The 20720-nt window shown below is 41.2% G+C and overlaps 1 protein-coding gene across 1 annotated transcript in view; it reads right to left on the bottom strand.

Annotated features, from left to right (window-relative positions):
* Window positions 1-20720, bottom strand: part of b4galnt4a (beta-1,4-N-acetyl-galactosaminyl transferase 4a) — a 445473-nt gene that overhangs the window by 179222 nt on the left and 245531 nt on the right. The window contains exon 3 of the mRNA XM_024380395.2: window positions 15796-15894. Coding sequence (XP_024236163.2) covers window positions 15796-15894 — 99 coding nt within the window. The remainder of the gene's footprint in view (window positions 1-15795; window positions 15895-20720) is intronic.

The raw sequence follows: 20720 nt of genomic DNA, 5'->3' as shown, positions 1-20720 counted from the left end.
TTTACAAGGGTATGTTTGGCAGCATGAGAGAAGGATGCTTTGTTGCGAAATAGGAAGCCAATTCTAGATTTAACTTTGGATTGGAGATGTTTGATATGGGTCTGGAAGGAGAGTTTACAGTATAACCAGACACCTAAGTATTTGTAGTTGTCCACGTATTCTAAGTCAGAGCCGTCCAGAGTAGTGATGTTGGACAGGCGGGTAGGTGCAGGTAGCGATCGGTTGAAGAGCATGCATTTAGTTTTACTTGTATTTAAGAGCAATTGGAGGCCACAGAAGGAGAGTTGTATGGCATTGAAGCTTGCCTGGAGGGTTGTTAACACAGTGTCCAAAGAAGGGCCAGAAGTATACAGAATGGTGTCGTCTGCGTAGAGGTGGATCAGAGACTCACCAGCAGCAAGAGCGACCTCATTGATGTATACAGAGAAGAGAGTCGGTCCAAGAATTGAACCCTGTGGCACCCCCATAGAGACTGCCAGAGGTCCGGACAGCAGACCCTCCGATTTGACACACTGAACTCTATCAGAGAAGTAGTTGGTGAACCAGGCGAGGCAATCATTTGAGAAACCAAGGCTGTCGAGTCTGCCGATGAGGATGTGGTGATTGACAGAGTCGAAAGCCTTGGCCAGATCAATGAATATGGCTGCACAGTAATGTTTCTTATCGATGGCGGTTACGATATTGTTTAGGACCTTGAGCGTGGCGGAGGTGCACCCATGACCAGCTCTGAAACCAGATTGCATAGCAGAGAAGGTATGGTGAGATTCGAAATGGTCGGTAATCTGTTTGTTGACTTGGCTTTCGAAGACCTTAGAAAGGCACGGTAGGATAGATATAGGTCTGTAGCAGTTTGGGTCAAGAGTGTCCCCCCCTTTGAAGAGGGGGATGACCGCAGCTGCTTTCCAATCTTTGGGAATCTCAGACGACACGAAAGAGAGGTTGAACAGGCTAGTAATAGGGGTGGCAACAATTTCGGCAGATAATTTTAGAAAGAAAGGGTCCAGATTGTCTAGCCCGGCTGATTTGTAGGGGTCCAGATTTTGCAGCTCTTTCAGAACATCAGCTGAATGGATTTGGGAGAAGGAGAAATGGGGAAGGCTTGGGCGAGTTGCTGTTGGGGGTGCAGTGCTGTTGACCGGGGTAGGAGTAGCCAGGTGGAAAGCATGGCCAGCCGTAGAAAAATGCTTATTGAAATTCTCAATTATGGTGGATTTATCAGTGGTGACAGTGTTTCCTATCTTCAGTGCAGTGGGCAGCACATGGACTTTTTCCCAGAACTTTTTTGAGTTAGTGTTGCAGGAAGCAAATTTCTGCTTGAAAAACCTAGCCTTGGCTTTTCTAACTGCCTGTGTATAATGGTTTCTAGCTTCCCTGAACAGCTGCATATCACGGGGCTGTTCGATGCTAATGCAGAACGCCATAGGATGTTTTTGTGTTGGTTAAGGGCAGTCAGGTCTGGGGAGAACCAAGGGCTATATCTGTTCCTGGTTCTAAATTTCTTGAATGGGGCATGTTTATTTAAGATGGTTAGGAAGGCATTTTTTTAAATATCCAGGATCCTCTACTGACGGGATGAGATCAATATCCTTCCAGGATACCCCGGCCAGGTCGATTAGAAAGGCCTGCTCGCAGAAGTGTTTCAGGGAGCGTTTTACAGTGATGAGTGGAGGTCGTTTGACCGCTGACCCATTACAGATGCAGACAATGAGGCAGTGATCGCTGAGATCTTGGTTGAAGACAGCAGAGGTGTATTTAGAGGGGAAGTTGGTTAGGATGATATCTATGAGGGTGCCCGTGTTTAAGGCTTTGGGGAGGTACCTGGTAGGTTCATTGATAATTTGTGTGAGATTGAGGGCATCAAGTTTAGATTGTAGGATGGCTGGGGTGTTAAGCATGTTCCAGTTTAGGTCGCCTAGCAGCACAAACTCTGAAGATAGATGGGGGGCAATCAGTTCACATATGGTGTCCAGAGCACAGCTGGGGGCAGAGGGTGGTCTATAGCAGGCGGCAATGGTGAGAGACTTGTTTTTAGAGAGGGGGATTTTTAAAAGTAGAAGTTCAAATTGTTTGGGTACAGACCTGGATAGTAGGACAGAACTCTGCAGGCTATCTTTGCAGTAGATTGCAACACCGCCCCCTTTGGCAGTTCTATCTTGTCTGAAAATGTTGTAGTTTGGAATTAAAATTTCTGAATTTTTGGTGGTCTTCCTAAGCCAGGATTCAGACACAGCTAGAACATCCGGGTTGGCAGAGTGTGCTAAAGCAGTGAATAGAACAAACTTAGGGAGGAGGCTTCTAATGTTAACATGCATGAAACCAAGGCTATTACGGTTACAGAAGTCCTCAAAAGAGAGCTCCTGGGGAATAGGAGTGGAGCTAGGCACTGCAGGGCCTGGATTCACCTCTACATCGCCAGAGGAACATAGGAGGAGTAGAATAAGGGTACGGCTAAAAGCTATGAGAATTGGTCGTCTAGAACGTCTGGAACATAGAGTAAAAGGAGGTTTCTGGGTGCGGTAAAATAGCATCAAGGTATAATGTACAGACAAAGGTATGGTAGTATGTGAATACAGTGGAGGTAAACCTAGGTATTGAGTGATGAAGAGAGAGATATTGTCTCTAGAAACATCATTGAAACCAGGAGATGTCATTGCATGTGTGGGTGGTGGAACTAATAGGTTGGATAAGGTATAGTGAGCAGGACTAGAGGCTCTACAGTGAAATAAGCCAATAAACACTAACCAGAACAGCAATGGACAAGACATATTGACATTAAGGAGAGGCATGCTTAGTCGAGTGATCAAAAGGGTCCAGTGAGTGGAGAGGTTGGTTGGGGGTCACGGCGATTTAGACAGCTAACCAGGCCATCGGTAGCAAGCTAGCATAGGATGGAGGTCTGTTGTTAGCCACCTCTTGCGTTCCGTCAGTAGATTAGTGGGGTTCCGTGTGGTAGAGGGGATTAATCCAAATCACACAACAACAACAAAAATAAAAACAATAGATATAGTTATAGAGGCCCAAGAAGAAAACAATAATAATAAAAATAAATAAATTGTCCGATTGTCTATTCAGATAGCAGCCGGTAAGACAGCTAACGGTTAGCAGGCCGCAGATGGGCGTTCAGGTAACGTCGCGATGGAGGAGCCAGCCGGATCTCCTTCGGGTAGATAACGTCGGCAGTCCAGTTGTGAAGGCCCGGTGGGGCTCCGCGTAGGCAGTAAAACGGGTCCGGATAGGTGACTGCAGCCCAGGAGTGATTGATGGAACTCAGGAGTGATTGACGGAGCTGGCTAGCTCCGGAATAATTGATGTTTGCTCCGGAATCGACGAAGGCCGATAGTCACACGGATAGCAGCTAGCTAGCTGTGAGATCCAGGTATGAATGTCCAGAGAGCAGTCGAAATCCAGGGACATGGAGAGAAAAATTGGTCCGGTATGTTCCGTTCCGCGCTGCGACGTACAGAACTGGCGATAGATTTTCGAGCTAAAGGATAGCTGATGACCACAAACCGTGGTTAGCTGAATACTAACGATTTGCCAGTAAAGAAGCTAACTAGATTCTGAACTAGCTTCTGATTAGCTTCTGGCTAGTTTCAGGCTAGCTTCTTGGAGTTTCTGGCTAGCTTCTTGGAGGATTACAGATTTGAGGTAAATAATACTTTTTTATAAATATAAATTGGTGAGGCGGGTTGCAGGAGAGTGTTTTGAAGATGAGTTGATGGAAAATAAAAATAAAATGTATGTGAAAAAAGTTGTAAATATATATATATATATATACATACACACAGGACACGACAAGACGAGGACAAAAGACGTCTGAACTGCTATGCCACCTTGGAGTAAAGATCAATACTGCCTCCACGACACATGACAATAAACATAATCCTGCATGTTTTATCCAAACATTGTATAATAATCAGCACGACTGGACAGTTTTTGTGTTATATGAGAACATTTGCCACAACACAACGAATGTTCTGATTTGCTGGGAAAACATTACTGATGTTATTACATTACCTGGTAACCTAAGAGAACTTTTGGGCAATGTTCTGTGGCGGTTGTTCTAGACGTTGTGCACAGCATGTTACTGACTGTGAGGAGAACATTGATAATGTAAAAATAATAATACTGTTAGCAAAAACGTTATTTACGTGTTTTTGGGATGTTATCATCCTAATGTTACATCTTAACTTAACGGGATTCTTAGCTAATGTTTTGGGAATGTATACCCGGTTTGCTGGTAGTCACTCCAGCTAGATTCACTCAACCCTGCCCCTACCCACTCCAGTCCAACGCACACCTGGTCAAGAACACACACACTTTTCTGATCTGTTTTAATCTGTGTTTGAAACTCACTGCTCGACTGAGGGACCTTACAGATAATTGTATGTGTGGGGTGTGGGGTAGTCATTCAAAAATCATCTTAAACACTATTATTGCACACAGAGTTCATGCAACCTTTATGTGACTTGTTAAGCACATTTTTTACTCCTGAACTTATTTAGGCAGGTAGCCTAGTGGTTAGAGTGTTGGACCTGTAACCGAAAGGTTTCTAGATTGAATCCCCGAGCTGACAAGGTATAAATCTGTCGTTCTGCCCCTGAACAAGGCAGTTAACACACTGTTCCTAGGCCATCATTGTAAATAAGAATGTGTTCTTAACTGACTTGCCTCATTAAATAAAAAATGTAATACATTTAAAAAGGTTTGTCATAACAAAGGGTTTGAATACTTAGTGACATTTTAGCTTTTTCTTTTTTTATGAATTTGTAAACATTTTGAAAAACATAATTCCACTTTGACATTATGGGGTAGTGTGTAGGCCAGTGAAACAAAATCTTTTAAATTCAGGCTGTAAAACAAAACATTTTGGTAAAAGTCAAAGGGTGTGAATATTTTCTGAATGCACTGTAGGTAGGAAATACATTTCAACTCATGATATCTACCAGTAAATGCTAAGGCAGCAATAGGTATGCAAACCAGGTACTTAAAAAGTATAGTCTGAAGTCTTTGTTCAATTTTTGCTATGTGCTATTCAGTTATGAATTTTAAATGTTGACTGCAAACTGCCATCATATGTGCGTGACTGTACATTGTAGCCTGCAGTAGGCTACTGAAACACTGCTAGCAAACCACAATGGGTCTCTTGCTAGGTGCGGAATTTAATTAAAGGGGAACTACACATAAATACTATGTTGTGAATAGTTTTTTATTTTTTTCGGTCAAAATACTCTGAGTTTCTCTCTGAGGTGCACAGTCAACAAGTGGTGCTGGTCATGGTGCTGGCAGGCTTAAATAATAAATTCATGTCAAATCAATTGGACTACTGTAAGTAGTTGCTATTTTTGTTTGTAAAACAATTATAAAACTATATTTGTATGTAGTACTTAAGCAATTTTCTGACCAGATACTTTATTACTCTTATTTACAGTTTTTTTTCGATTGCTAAACGACAGTGGGCACAACTGAGTCACATGTGCAAAACTCTAACTACAGTCTGCACTACCAACAGTCACCTGAGCTAAACAGTTCACATCACCTGCAAAACTCATTCCAAGCAACACAACTCTTAACACATGGCTCAAAACACGCTCAGTGCAGCCAAACACTATGCACAACCCTCACTGAGATAACACACCCTGTCACTCAGAACACACTGAGAGTAAAAACACTAGCATCAAACACCAATACAGAAAATACAAACTTTTCATCTTTACAATTTGAATAATTTCAGTGACTTCATACAAAGTAATATTTTCTTCAAAGAAAAGAGTGACATTCACATGATTTATATATATTTTTAGAACATAACTCTTTAAGGTAAATGAAAATTAGCAGTTTGCTTCAATAGTCTGTAGTAATTTACAGAATTACAGTAATGAGAAAAAAAAAGGTAGAAACTAAAAGTACATACTGTAATTCGAACAAATAATTGAGGGGCTAATCCTGCCTCTCTCTAGCATCAGGCCACAGGTTTTCAACATCACATCTAATGTTTTCTCTTGCCATGCACCTGGGGAAGAACCTTCTGGAGTGCCTTATCCATCCCTGGCAGTCCTCTGGACTCGTGTCCTCACATCCAGCACGCATGGCTTCCAAGAGACATTTGGTCATGTGGGTGGTGACCAAACACTTTCCACCTCCAGGCAGAGAAAAACTCCTCTATTGGGTTGAGGAAGGGTGAATATGCAGGCAGGTACAAAACCATAAATTTGTGTGCTGCAAACCAATCTGTGACAGCTGCAGAGTGGTGAAAAGCAACGTTATCGCAAACTATGACAAAAACTTGGGGGTTTATACTGGCTCCCCCTGTTCTGCTGGCACTAGCTGAGCATAGAGCTGTTCTAGGAAAGCTATAAGCCTTTCTGTGTTGTATGGGCCAATGAGTGGTGTGTTGAGAAGCAAACCATCATTGGCCATTGCAGCACACATGGTGATATTTCCCCCCCTTTGGCCTGGAACCTCCAGTGGCCCTTTGACCTATAGCATTCCTTCCTCTGCACTGTGTTTTGGCAAGGTTAAATCCAGCTTCATCGATAAATACAAATGAATGTGGTCTTTCCAGTGCTTCCACCTCCATTACTCTCTGAAAAACTGTAAGTGTACAGTTTTACTGTAGAAATGCTAGTGTTTTTTTTTACTGTAAATATTTTGTATAGCTGTGTACGTAACCTCAGACGTCTTACCTGGACATATTGGTATCTTTGCTCTTTTACCCGTTCACTGTTTCTCTCGAACGGTACAGTGTATAACTGTTTCATTGTAACTTGGTGTTTCTTTAGGACTCGAGCAAAAGTTGTTGTGCTGACAGAATTAACATTTTCAAATATATCATTATCAGCCAGCACTCTATCTTGAATCTCCCACAGTTTTATTGCATTGTTGACAACAACCATGTCAACAATAGCATTTTCCTGCGCATCTGAAAATATTTTTCCTCTTCCCCCTGTTGGGGGCAGCCTTTGGGTCCTGTTGTAAAAATATATTTTACAGTCAAACTTACTGTAATATATATCTGTGTAAATATTCTACAATTGCAATACAAAATAGATTCCTGTAATGTTTTCATTTACTGTAAGGATGTAACTCTCACCTGTTTGCATGATGGAAAATTCACATTACAGATGCCACTGTGGATCTTTGCAGATTGGGTTGCACCCTCAACCTTGCCTCTCTCAATGAGATACCATGGTTCACGACATGGTCTATAAGTGTAGCCCTTATTTCATCTGAAATAACAGCTCTTTGTCTTCTTTGTTTTCCTCCACGCATCCGCCCTCTCCCTGCCACCCTTCTCCCTCCATGAACCCATCTTCCATTTCCAAACTGAGTCTTTCTGAGCTCTACCTATATATACTGTAATATGTGTTCACTAACAAGTCTAAAACAAGACACCTGCTTAGCCTTTCAGCTGAAATTGCAATCAGCAGTGTTTGAAAGGCACAAGGCTGAAATCTATTCTGTTTTGAATGTGTGGTTCAGTTTTGACAGCAGTGTGTTAGCATTTGAACAAAGTGCTGTAAATCCACAGTGTTGTGCAGGTTGTGGTTAAAGTCATGGGATAAGTGTGTAGAGTTTTGAAAACTGTGTTCAAGCAATGAAAAACGAACTAGAGTTTGGTCCACATGAACTGCTGCTGTGCATACTGTAGTTAGAGTTTTGCACATGTGACTCCAGTTGTGTCCACTGTCGTTTAGCAATCGAAAAAAACTGTAAGTTGTTTCTTAAGAGGGCTACTTTTACTTGATTAAATTACAATCTAAGTAAGTACTTTTACTTAAGTACAGATTCTCAGTACTCTACCCACCTCTTACAGCATTTCAGTTTTACATGCCTAGGACTTCAGTGGTCCAGAATATATTTTAAATCTTGGTTAGAGTGCCAGCATACTATCATTTACATAATGGTATAGGTCTGCTTATCACACATTATAGAGTTGCCTCTATTTGATATGCTAATGCAAAGTCAGCTCTGGGCTACTTTGACAGGTCTGGAGGCACTCTCATGTCATAATTAGTGGTAGAAAGGAACCTAACTACTCGGCCAATGTCAAGGCAGAGGGCAACTCATTATTGGTAACCGACAGCTGTGTTTGTGTGTGTGTGTGTGTGCATGTGCGTGTGTAAATATGCATCTGTGTGTGTATGCTTGTTTGTGCATGTCTGTAAGTGTGTCGGAATGTGTGTGTGTTCAGCAAACCCTGCTGTGTGACAGTTGGCATATGGAAGCAGTCTGGTTCTGTGTGTCTGATGGTGTGCCACTGACAGTGCCAGCCTGGTGCCCCTCAGGCCTCTGTCCTGGCACCTGGGAACCCAACATGGCACAGTGGTGCCTGGAGAAAAGGGCTAATAAGACCACAGCTAAGGCTTCAGCCAGCCGGAGATGGATGATATGCACAAAGAATGTACTATGCCTCTTTTTTTATACATTTGACATTTTAGTCATTTAGTAGACACTCTTATCCAGAGTGAATTACAGTTAGGGAATTCGTCTTAAGATAGCTATGTGGGACAACCCATTATCACAATCATTGTAAGTACATGTTTTCTCAAGAAAGTAGCTATCAGTAAAGTCAGAGCTAGTAAGAGGGAAAAAAGTGTGAGTGTTAGTTCACAAAAGGCTTAGTCTTTCCCTCTACGCTTATTTGTTAATCTTATCCGGGATCGATTACCTTGCCATATACATTTTGAAACCGCACTATGGATTTTATCCCAAAAACCATAAGGTGGAGACATGGGAAGAGTTGACTACAGAAATTGAGGCGTGGCAAAATATTTGTTTTGACAGATATTTTGCCTGTTAAAGCAACTGGGATGTTAATTCATCTACTGAGGTCGGATTTAATTGATTTGAGTTTTCTGTTTAAGTTTATGGCAGTGCTTTTTATCTAAGAAAGAAAATATTACTACTTCCAATTATATAAAGTGGGAAACTATTGGGATTCCATAGGTAGAGATGGAGTCCTCTGTCGGGGTCTTGAAAGGCAGTAGGGCTGATTTGCTTAGATTCATTTTATAACTTGAGATGAAGCTGAATGTACCTACGAGTTTCAAAGAATTTGGGAGTGATTGAGATACACTACCGGTCAAAGGTTTTAGAACACCTACTCTTCAAGGGTTTTTCTTTATTTTTACTATTTTCTAGATTGTAGAATAATAGTGAAGACATCAAAACATATGGAATCATGTAGTAACCAAAAAAGTGTTAAAGAAAAATATGCATTTCAATTAACAGGTGTGCCTTGTTAAAAGTACATTCGTGGAATTTCTGTCCTTTTTAATGTGTTTGAGCCAATCGGTTAAGTTGTGACAAGGTGTGTGTGGGGGGGGGGGTAGACCTATTTGGTAAAATACCAAGTCCATATCATGCCAAGAACAGCTCAAATAAGCAAAGAGAAATGACAGTCCATCATCACTTTAAGTCATGAAGATCAGTCAATACTGGAAAATGTCAAGAAATCTGAAAGTTTCTTCATGTGCAGTTGCAAAAAACATGAAGCGCTGTGATGAAACTGGCTCCCATGAGGACTGCTACAGGAAAGGAAGACCCAGAGTTACCTCTGCTGCAGAGGATACGTTCATTAGAGTTACCAGCCTCAGAAATTGCAGCCCAAATAAATGCTTCACAGAGTTCAAGTAACAGACACACCTCAACATCAACTGTTCAGAGGAGACTGTGAATCAGGCCTTCATGGTCGAATTGCTGCAAAAGAAATCATTATTAAAGGACACCAATAAAAATATGTTACCGCACGGCAAGCAGTACCGGAGCGCCAAGTCTAGGTCCAAGAGGCTTCTAAACAGCTTCTACCCCCAAGCCATAAGACTCCTGAACAGCTTCATCAAATAGCTACCCAGACTATTTGCTACTCTTTGTTATTATCTATGCATAGTCATTTTAATAACCCTACCTGCATGTACATAATTACCTCAATTACCTCGACACCCTGGTGCAACCGAACATTGACTCTGAACCGGTACCCCGTGTACGGTATATAGCCCCGCTATTGTTATTTACTGCTGCTCCTTAATTATCTCAACTTTTTTTCTGTAGGTATCTTCTTAAAACTGCATTGTTGGTTAAGGGCTTGTAAGCATTTCACTTTCACTGTATTCTGCGCATGTGACAACTAAAATGTAATTTAATTTGACTTGCTTGGGCCAAGAAACATAAGCAATGGACATTAGACCGGTGGAAATGTATCCTTTGGTCTGGTGTCCAAATTGGAGATTTTTGGTTCCAACCACCGTGTCTTTGTGAAACGCAGTGTGAGTGAACGGATGATCTCCATGTGTTTATTTCCCACCGTAAAGCATTGAGGTGGTTTAATTGTGTGGGGGTGCTTTGCTGGTGACACTGTCTGTGATTTATTTAGGATTCAAGGCACACTTAACCTGCATGGCTACCACAGCATTCTGCAGCGATATGCCATCCCATCTGGTTTGGGCTTAGTGGGACTATCATCTATCATTAGTTTCCTGTCAAAATATAAGGAGTACTTTTGGGGGTCGGGGAAAATGTATGGAGTAAAAAGTACATTCTTTTCTATTGGAATGTGGTGAACTCAAAGTAAAAGTTGGTGACACCCAAAAGTACTCGTTACGTATCGAATGCTTAGCAGGACAGAAAAATGGTGCAATTCACAAACTTATTAAAATAACATCACTGGTCATCCCTACTGCCTCTGATCTGAAGGACTCACTAAACACAACATCTTCATTTGTAAATTATGTCTGCGTGTTGTAGTGTGCCCCAGGCTATCTGTAAATAAAATAAAATATAAAATTGTGTTTCCTGGTGTGCTTAATATAAGCATTTTGAAATGACAGTATAAATTTCAATTACATTTACTTTTGATACTTAAGTATATTTAAAAACCAAATACTTTTAGACTTTTACTCAAAGTGTTTTACTGGGTGACTTTCCCACTTACTTGAGTAATTTTCTATTAAAAGGTATATTCACATTTACTAAAGTATAACAAATGGGTACTTTTTCCACTACTGAATCTTTGATTAATTTTGGTTCTGATAGAAATTCCCCTGCTTCAAATTCAATAGTTGCTATATTAGCTATATTAGATAATTGATCAGCAGCAAATGTGTAAAGTACTTAAGTAAAAATACAAGTTGGGTTTCTGGGCCAGAGTGCACATTATACCGTGACATTCTGGGGCCTTAATTTTTTTAGTGGGGCCTATGTGTGCATGCACTAGCATTTTCTATTTATTATGGGCCTAATAGTAAAGATGTAATTTAACAAAAAAAAGTGTTTCCTTTTAATTTGGCATGAACACAATCATGATGTTTTCATCTTATTGTCAAATACATAACTTCAAAAAGTAGACTACCTGAGCATTTTTGTCCACTCCAAAATAACTCCAGCATCCAAACAGTGCACTGTGCACTCACGCCAATTGATGAATGGAAAGAGAACCATCGGTTGCAAAACACCAAAAGTGTTATGCCATTCGGCTATTGTCACTGGGTCTACATTCTTGTAGCCTAAATTAATTGATGCGTCATGCTGACAAAATTACCTTTTTTTGTAGAAAGAAAAGTTGGGACACCTGAAAAGGGTCTGAGAAACGGGACAGTCCCAGGATGAGAAGTACAGCCACATGGGATAGTTAAAAAAAATCATGAAACAGAGGTGGGGGTGGAGTTCCGTAAATCTGATTAGGAGCACCTGCTCTTTCCACGACAGACTGACCAGGTGAATCCAGGTGACCGCTATGATTCCTCATTGATGTTACCTGTTAAATCCACTTTAATCCGTGTAGATGGTGCTTGCAACTCCAGGGTTGTGGGTTTGATTCCCGAAGGGGAACCAATATGAAAAAGTATGACAGCTGTATGCACTCACTACTGTATGTCGCTCAAGATAAGAGCATCTGCTAAATTACTCAAATGTAATTGTGTGTGTGCAATTCAGAGTGAATGGGCAAGGCAAAATATTTAAGTGCCTTTGAATGATGTATAGAATTAGGTGTCAGGTTTGAGTCTGTCAAGAATTGCAATGCTGCTGTTTTTTTTTTTTACGCTCAACAATTTACTTTGTTATTAAGAACGGTCCACTACCCAAAGGACATCCAGCCAACTTGACATAATTGTGGGACACATTGGAGTCATCATGGGCCAGCCTAACTGTGGAATGCTTTCGAAACCTTGTAGAGTCCATGCCCCGACAAATTGAAGCTGTTCTAAGGGCAAAAGGGGGTGCAACTCAATATTAGGAAGGTGTTCCTAATGTTTTGAACACTCAGTGTACATCATTCCTAAAGACACACAGAGCCTGCAGCAGCACTCAGAAGTGAAGGACAGAGACATTGTGTGCGAGTTGACAAATCATGAGGCAAATTGGTATAAAAAAAACAGCACTTTACCCCTCTTTTTAAAGATTTTGCCTCAATATTTTGTATTAAACTAAATCAAAAGAAGTGGGACGTTGCCCCACCTGATTCAAAAGTGATGGGGGGGAATGCCAGCTCGTCACATGTTTTTTTCTTCTTGGTGGCCCTGACTCATCCTGTGTTTACTTATGAGGTAGGACCATACACATAATTCCGAATGGTCAGTAACACTATGCCCATAGCTGTGTCCATATGCCTGTTCTACACCCAATGGTTCTGGGTCCCTGTTCTGTGGACTCACTTCTGCATGCTGAACACTATTTTGGATACCCTGGGGGAACAATAGTGGAATAACTGAAGAATGAATAGCCTAGGAGAACATGGGTGGAATAACTATACAGATTTTAGTGTCTCCCCGTACTATATAGAACACACTGCATCCTGGCATATTTTAATTGTTGTCTTTTGTGGAGGAAGTAGGGTGTTGATATGCGTCTTGATCAAAGGGTAGTGAAGGTGGATCACGTGATGTGTAAACTTTCCGAGACCTGGAGACTTGCTTAAGTACATTCCATCACACACCCTTGAATGTCCTTGTGTCTCTCACACACACTAAAGAGCCAGAGAGCCATTGAAATAATAAAGGCTAAATTGGTCAGTTGTCTTCTCACTTGACCAGTTCACAGATGTGCTTTGCATTAGGTCCTCTGAGACACACAGGGCCTCCGCGGACAGAGTTCATTACACTGTGCTGAGCAGGTTACACATCGAGCACGGCTCTTCTTATCACACTTTCTCTGCTTAATTGGCCTGCCTTCTGTTCCCTATTGTTATAGCAGTTAGATGTGTGTGTGTGTGTGTGTGTGTGTGTGTGTGTGTGCGTGCGCGTATATGCGTGTCCGTGCGTGTCTGAACTGCTTACAGCTTGGAAATTAGAGTACCTTCTAGTGCTCTGGTCTAAGGTGACATTTTAGAAGGTGAAAAATGGTTTTGGAGAAACGTTCTCATCCACAAGCTAATGCAAAATAGATGGAGAGTATGTTTTCACTACTCAGGCTCTAATGTGAGGAAATGACAGTAAGTCTGCAAACCATATTTCCTATTTTGACCAGGGCCCACAAGAAAGGACAACATGGAGAGAAAACATCTCTTGAATTACAGTGCAAAAAACACCTATAATTACTTTTTATTCATTTTCTTGAATAAAATCATTTTTTCAAAGGGTACAGTACCTTTGGAAAGTATTCAGACCCATAGACTTTTCCGAAATTATGTTACATTACAGCTTTATTGTACAATGGATTAAATTATTTTTTTTAAATCCTCAGCAACCTACACGCAATACCACATACTGACAAAGCGAAAGCAGGTTTTTACAAATGTTTGCCAATTTATAAAAAAAAGAATGTATTTAAATAAGTATTCAGACCCTTTGCTATGAGACTCGAAAATGAACTCAGGTGCATCCACTGTTTCCATTGATCATCCTTGAGATGTTTTTACAATTTGATTGGAGGCCACCTGTGGTAATATCCATTGATTGGGCATGATTTGGAAAGGCACACACCTGTCTATAGCAGGTCCCACAGTTTACAGTGCATTTCAGAGCAAAAACCAAGACATGATGTCGAAGGAATTGTCTCAAGAGCTCAGAGACAGAATTGTTTCGAGGCACAGCTCTGGGGAAGAATACCATAACATGTCTGCAGCTTTGAAGTTCCCCAAGAACATAGTGCCCTCAATCATTATTAAATGGAAGAAGTTTGGAACCACCAAGACTCTTCCTAGAGCTGGCCGCCCGGCCAAACTAAGCAAACCGGTGAGAAGGGCCTTGGTCAGGGAGGTGACCAAGAACCCAATGGTCACTCTGATAGAGCTCTAGAGTTCCCCTGTGGAGAATCTTCCAGATGGACAACCATCTCTGAACCACTCCACCAATCAGGCCTTCATGGTAGTAACCAGACGGAAGCCACTACCCAGTAAAAGGCACATGACAGCCCGCTTGGAGTTTGCCAAAAGGCACCTAAAGGACTCTCAGTCCATGAGAAGCAAGATTCTCTGGTCTGATGAAACCAATATTGAACTCTTTGGCCTGAATGCTGAGCACCTGGAGGAAACCTGGTACCATCCCTACAGTGAAGCACGGTGGTGGCAGCATCATGCTGTGGCAGCATCATACCTTCCAATAGAACAACGACCCTAGCACACAGCCAAGACAACAAAGGAGTGGCTTCGGGACAAGTCTCTGAATGTCCTTGAGTGGCCCAGCCAGCCTGGACTTGATCGAACGTCTCTGGAGAGACTTGAAAATAGCTGTGTAGCAACGCTTCCCATCCAATCTGACAAAGCTTGAGAGGATTATGGTAGAAAAATGACAAGATTATGTTTACATACTGTTTATGCATCAAATAAGGTTTGATGAGTACTCTCTCACCTGTGTCTGTGGGACTGAGTTGGGCCTCTGGGGCTCAGCGCTGGCAATTGATTATTGATGGCTTGGTGATAAAACCTACAGCCTGCATTCCATATAATGAGTTGGTGTTTGTGTACTTTGAGGTACCAGGGAGGAGATGTCTCTCGTGTGGATGGCTGATAGGAGGAACCTTGTCTTAGGGGGCAAACCCTGGATTCTTTCAAATTGGAACAGTCTTCACAATAAATGCTATCTGGCTGGGGAATACTCCTTTCTCACATACAAATCCTAACCTTTTGACCTATTCCAGACACATGTTGTAAGTCATGTATTCAGGAGGATGTGTCTTAACTATAAAATACTGTGGCTCTGTTCTGCTCTTTGAGCTCTTGGCATCACACTTCAGAGTGTGGGATCGACCAGCTTCGCTATTGCAATAATTAATCAATATTAAATAAAGATGAATGTTTGAAAAAATGACAAAGTCTCTCTCACTGAATTAAAATATTCCACAACAGGATTTGCAGAGAAGAATGTGAAAAACTATGTCATACCCAAGAAGAGTCGAGCATGTATATATACAGGATATATATATTTGTAACAATTTCAAAACACCCGTTTTCGCTTCGTCATTATGGGTACACCGATTAGATTTGTTTAGAATAATGCAGTAACATAACTAAATGTGGAAAAAGGGAAGGCGTCTGAAAACTTTCCAAATGCACTGTATATACACTACTGTTCAAAAGTTTGGGGTCACTTCAATCCAGGTGTGTGGCTTAGCCAAGTCTTTAAGAGGATTCATGCCATGTTTGTTATTCTAGCCAGGGCCTCAGATAAGTTTCTCAGATACTAAGAGAGGGAGGCAGATTTTTGATCATTTTTGTTTACATTTAGATCATAAAAATGTATATCACTGGGGTAGGCAGCACCTGATTCTAGATCGGCACTCCTACACTGAGATGGTTTGTTAATAAGGGACCTGGTCTCAGAGCAGATTCCAAACACTAAATCCTTCCTGTGAACTTACCTCAGGTTTCCATGGCAACTTCTTGTGGCGCTGGCTGAGAAACTTCCTGATGTGGCCATGGTCTCTGGGGTCAGCTCCAACAGCATTGGACTCATCCTCCTGGAGAAGGACAGAGAACATGTTCAGTTGGGGTTGAGACAGGGATGACAGTTATGGAGAAAAGAGAGAGAAAGAAAAAGCATCCAAAGGACCTAGAAATTGAAGAAAGTACAGGTCTAGATGAAAGATGGATTATGGTAAAGAGGAAGAGGGAAAAATATGCACATTACAGGATGAAAAAGCAGATGAGAATATGAGAGAGGGGTAAAGGGAAAGATTGTACAGTTACTCTTTCAGTGTATAAATCAAGAAGTGCAACAATAGAAATGTGGTATCACTTGCAGTGCACATAAATAGCTAATTTATCCACTTATCCATCCATCCACAGTTCTAGCCTCCTGTGACCACATCAACAGAAACATTTTTACATTTCTTATTTAACCAGATTGGTGTCCCCCACGCGGGATGGTTGAGCTAACCTAGGCTAATGTGATTAGCATGAGGTTGTAAGTAACAAACAAAAATCCCAGGACATAGACATAATCTGACATGGGCAGAAAGCTTAAATTCTTGTTAATCTAACTGCACTGTCCAATTTACATGAGCCATTACAGTGAAAGAAAACCATGCTATTGTTTGAGCAGTGCGCACAATTATGAACTTGAAAATGTATTAATAAACCAATTAGGCACATTTGGGCAGTATTGATACAACGTTTTGAACAGGTATACAATGGTTCATTGGATCAGTCTACACTTTGCACATACACTGCTGCCATCTAGTGGCCAAAATCTAAAATGTGCCTGGGCTGGAATAATGCATTATGGCCTTTCTCTTGCATCTTTTACCAGATCTAATGTGTTATATTCTCCTACATTAATTTCACATTTACACAAACTTCAAAGTATTTGCTTTCAAATGGTCTCAAGAATATGCACATTCTTGCTCCAGGTCCTGAGCTACAGGCAGTTAGATTTGGGTATGTCATTTTAGGCAAAACACATTTTTAAAGGGTCAGATCCTTAAGACGTTTAGAACAAATTCTTATTTACAATGATGGCCAACTCCGGCTAAATTCGGATGATGCTTGGCCAATTGTGTGCCACCCTGTGGGACTGCCAATCACAGCCAGATGTGATAAAGCCTGGATTCAAACCAGGTACCATAGTGACACCTACTGCACTGAGATGCAGTGCCTTAGACTGCTGCGCCAGTCATGGATGTGTCCCAAATGGCACCCTATTCCCTATAGAGTGCATTACTTTTGAACAGAACCCTATTTCTTTAACCTTTAATTTGACAGGGAGTCATGCTCAGACCAATGTCTTTTTTTTACAGATGATCCCTGTATCAGACATACACATCAATACACACCAATATACACTATTGTTGTATTTTATCTTGAAATACACTTATTCATGTTACCTTACAATAACTTATTGATTACTTGACATGCATAATGATTGTATATGTTGGGGTCAATGGACGGAGGATAAGAACTAGGTGTATGGAAAGTTACTGAGTGAGAAAATGGAGGGAGGCAAAACATTTACATTCTGTCAAACATGTTATTCTTAAATCTCATGGATCCTATGGAGGGAGGCAAAGGGCAACAGTCTGGTTTCAGTCACTGATAAGGTAGGACAGCCGTGGATAAGGGAGGAGTGAGGAATTTGGCCCGATGTCAGGTCAGATGAAGTGACATGGAACACACATATACTTACATGCACACAAATGTTCTAGCAGGAGGCGGGGCCATGACTACACAAGTGAGAGGAACAAATTAAGACCATGACTAGCAACAGAGATGTATTGGCTGTCTACACTCTACCTAGTAGGAGGGTATAAATATACAGCACCAGTCAAAAGTTTGGACACACCTACTCATTCAAGGGTTTTTCTTTATTTTTACTATTTTCTGCATTGTAAATTAAAGTGAAAATATCAAAACTATGAAATAACACATATAGAATCATGTCGTAGCCAAAAAAAGTGTTAAATAAAAATATATTTTAGATATTAGATTAAGTGTTCATCCTTTGCCTTGATGAGAGCTTTGCACATTCTTGGCATTCTCTCAATCAGCTTCATTAGGTAGTCACCAGGAATTAATTTAAATTAACAGGTGTGCCTTGTTAAATTAATTTGTGGAATTTCTTTCCTTTTTAATGTGTCTGAGCCAATCAGTTGTGTTGTGACAAGGTTAGGGAGGGGGGGGTATACAGAAGATAGCCCTATCTAGTAAAAGACCAAGTCAATATTATGGCAAGAACATGTCAAATAAGCAAAGAGAAATAACAGAACAGTACATCATTACTTTAAGACATTAAGGTCAGTCAACACGGATCATTTGAAGAACTTCAAATGCAGTCGCAGAAACCATCAAGAGTTATGATGAAACTGGCTCTCGAGGACGGCCAAAGGAAATGAAGACCCAGGTTACCTCTGCTGCAGAGGTTCATTAGAGTTAACTGCACCTCAGATTGCAGCCCAAATAACAGACACATCTCAACATCAACTGGTCAGAGGAGACTGCGTGAATCAGGCCTTCATGGTCGAATTGCTGCAAAGAAACCACTACTAAAAGACATCAATAATAAGAAGAGACTAGCTTGGGCAAAGAAACACACGCAATGGACATTAGATCAGTGGAAATCTGTCCTTTGGTCTGATGAGTCCAAATTTGAGATTTTTGCTTCCAACCACCAAGTCTTTAATTAATAATTGTATCTTTATTTAACTAGGCAAGTCAGTAAAGAACAAATTCTTATTTTCAATGACAGCCTAGGATCAGTGGGTTAAACTGCCTTGTTCAGGGGCAGAACGACAGTTTTTTTTACCTTGTCAGCTCAGGGATTTGATCTTGCAAACTTTCAGTTACTAGTCTAACGCTCTAATCACCAGGCTGATTGAATGATCTCTGCATGTGTGGTTCCCACCGTGAAGCATGGAGGAGGAGGTGTGATGGTGTGGGGGTGCTTTGCTGGTGACACTTTGATTTATATAGAATTCAAGGCACACTTTACCAGCATGACTACCACAACATTCTGCAGTGATACACCATCCCATCTGGTTTGCGCTTATTGGAACTATCATTTGTTTTTCAACTGGTCAATGACCCAACACACTTCCAGGCTGTGTAAGGAGAGTGATGGAGTGCTGCATCAGATGACCTGGCCTCCAGTCACAGCCAATTGAGATGGTGTGGGATGAATTGGACCGCTGAGCGAAGGAAAAGCCGGCAACAAGTGTTCAGCATATGTTGGAACTCCTTCAAGACTGTTGGAACAGCATTCCTCATCTAGCTGGTTGAGAGAATGCCAAGAATGTGCAAAGCTGTCATCAAGGGAAAGGATGAACACTTTGAAGAATCTAAAATATATTTTGATTTGTTTAACACTTTTTTGGTGACTAGCTGATTCCATGTGTTATTTCATAGTTTTGATGTCTTCACTATAATTCTATAATGTAGAAAATAGTACAAATAAAGTTAAACCCTTGAATGAGTAGATGTATTCACTTTTGACTGGTACCATATGTGCTTGTGTAAACATGTATTTTTCTTTTCAGGTGTTTGACCCAGTGGGTGAATAAACTTGGTTTGAGCTTTTCCAAATCATCCATTTGAGTTTTTACACTGTTCGTTTAGAACCTAACACTATACACATCAACTGAGTGAACAAAACATTAGAAACACCATCCTAATATTGAGCTGGAACTTCCCACCCCTTTTGATTTAGTTTAATACAAAATATTGAGGGAAAAGCTTTTTATATCAATTTCTCTGTCCTTCACTTCTGAGTGCTGCCGCAGGCTCTGTGTGTCTTGACAAATGATGTTCACTGAGTGTTGAAAACATTAGAACAGCTTCCTAATATTGAGTTTCTTAGAACAGCTTCAATTTGTCGGGGCATGGACTCTACAAGGTGTTGAAACTGATCTACAGGACGCTGGCCCATGTTGACTCCAATTCTTGCCACAGTTTGTCAAGTTGGCTGGCTGTCGTTTGGGTGGTGGACAATTCTTGATACACATGGGAAACTGTTGAGCATCAAAAACCCAGCAGCTTTGCAGTTCTTCATGCACTCAAACCAGTGTTGCCTAGCACCTACTGCCATACCCCGTTCAAAGTCACTTAAATAATTTCTTGCCCATTCACCCTCTGAATGGCATACACTGCATTCGTAACGTATTCAGACCCCTTCACTTTTTCCACATTTTGTATGTTACAGCCTTATACTAAATTGGATTAAATATTTGTTTTCCTCAATCTACACAAAATACCCCATAATGACAAAGGAAAAATAAAAACTGAAATACGTTATCTACATAAAATATTCAGACTCATTGCTATGAGACTCGAAATTGAGTTCAGGTGCATCCTGTTCCCATTGATCATCCATTACATGTTTCTACAACTCGATTGGAGTCCACCAGTGGCAAATTCAATTGATTTGACATGATTTGGAAAGGCACACACCTGTCTATACAAGGTCCCACAGTTGTCAGTGCATGTCAGAGCAAAAATCAAGCCATGAGTTCGAAGGAATTGTCCGTAGAGCTCCAAGACAGAATTGTGTTGAGGCACAGATCTGGGGAAGGGTACCAAAACATTCTGCAGCATTGAAGGTTGCTAAGAACACAGTGACCTCCATCATTCTTAAATGGACGAAAAGTTTGGATCCACCAAGACACTTCCTAGAACTGGCTGCCCAGCCAAACTGAGAAATCGGGGGAGAAGGGCCTTGGTCAGAGAGGTGAGCAAGAACCCGATCGTTACTCTGACAGAGCTCCATAGTTCCTCTGTGGAGATGGGAGAACCTTCCAGAAGGACAACCATCCATGCAGCACCCCACCAATCAGGCCTTTATGGTAGAGTGGCCAGA

This window comes from Oncorhynchus tshawytscha, linkage group LG19 (assembly GCF_018296145.1).
Source record: "Oncorhynchus tshawytscha isolate Ot180627B linkage group LG19, Otsh_v2.0, whole genome shotgun sequence".
Classification (NCBI taxonomy): Eukaryota; Metazoa; Chordata; class Actinopteri; order Salmoniformes; family Salmonidae; genus Oncorhynchus; species Oncorhynchus tshawytscha.
This window is presented reverse-complemented; position numbering and strand designations above follow the sequence as displayed.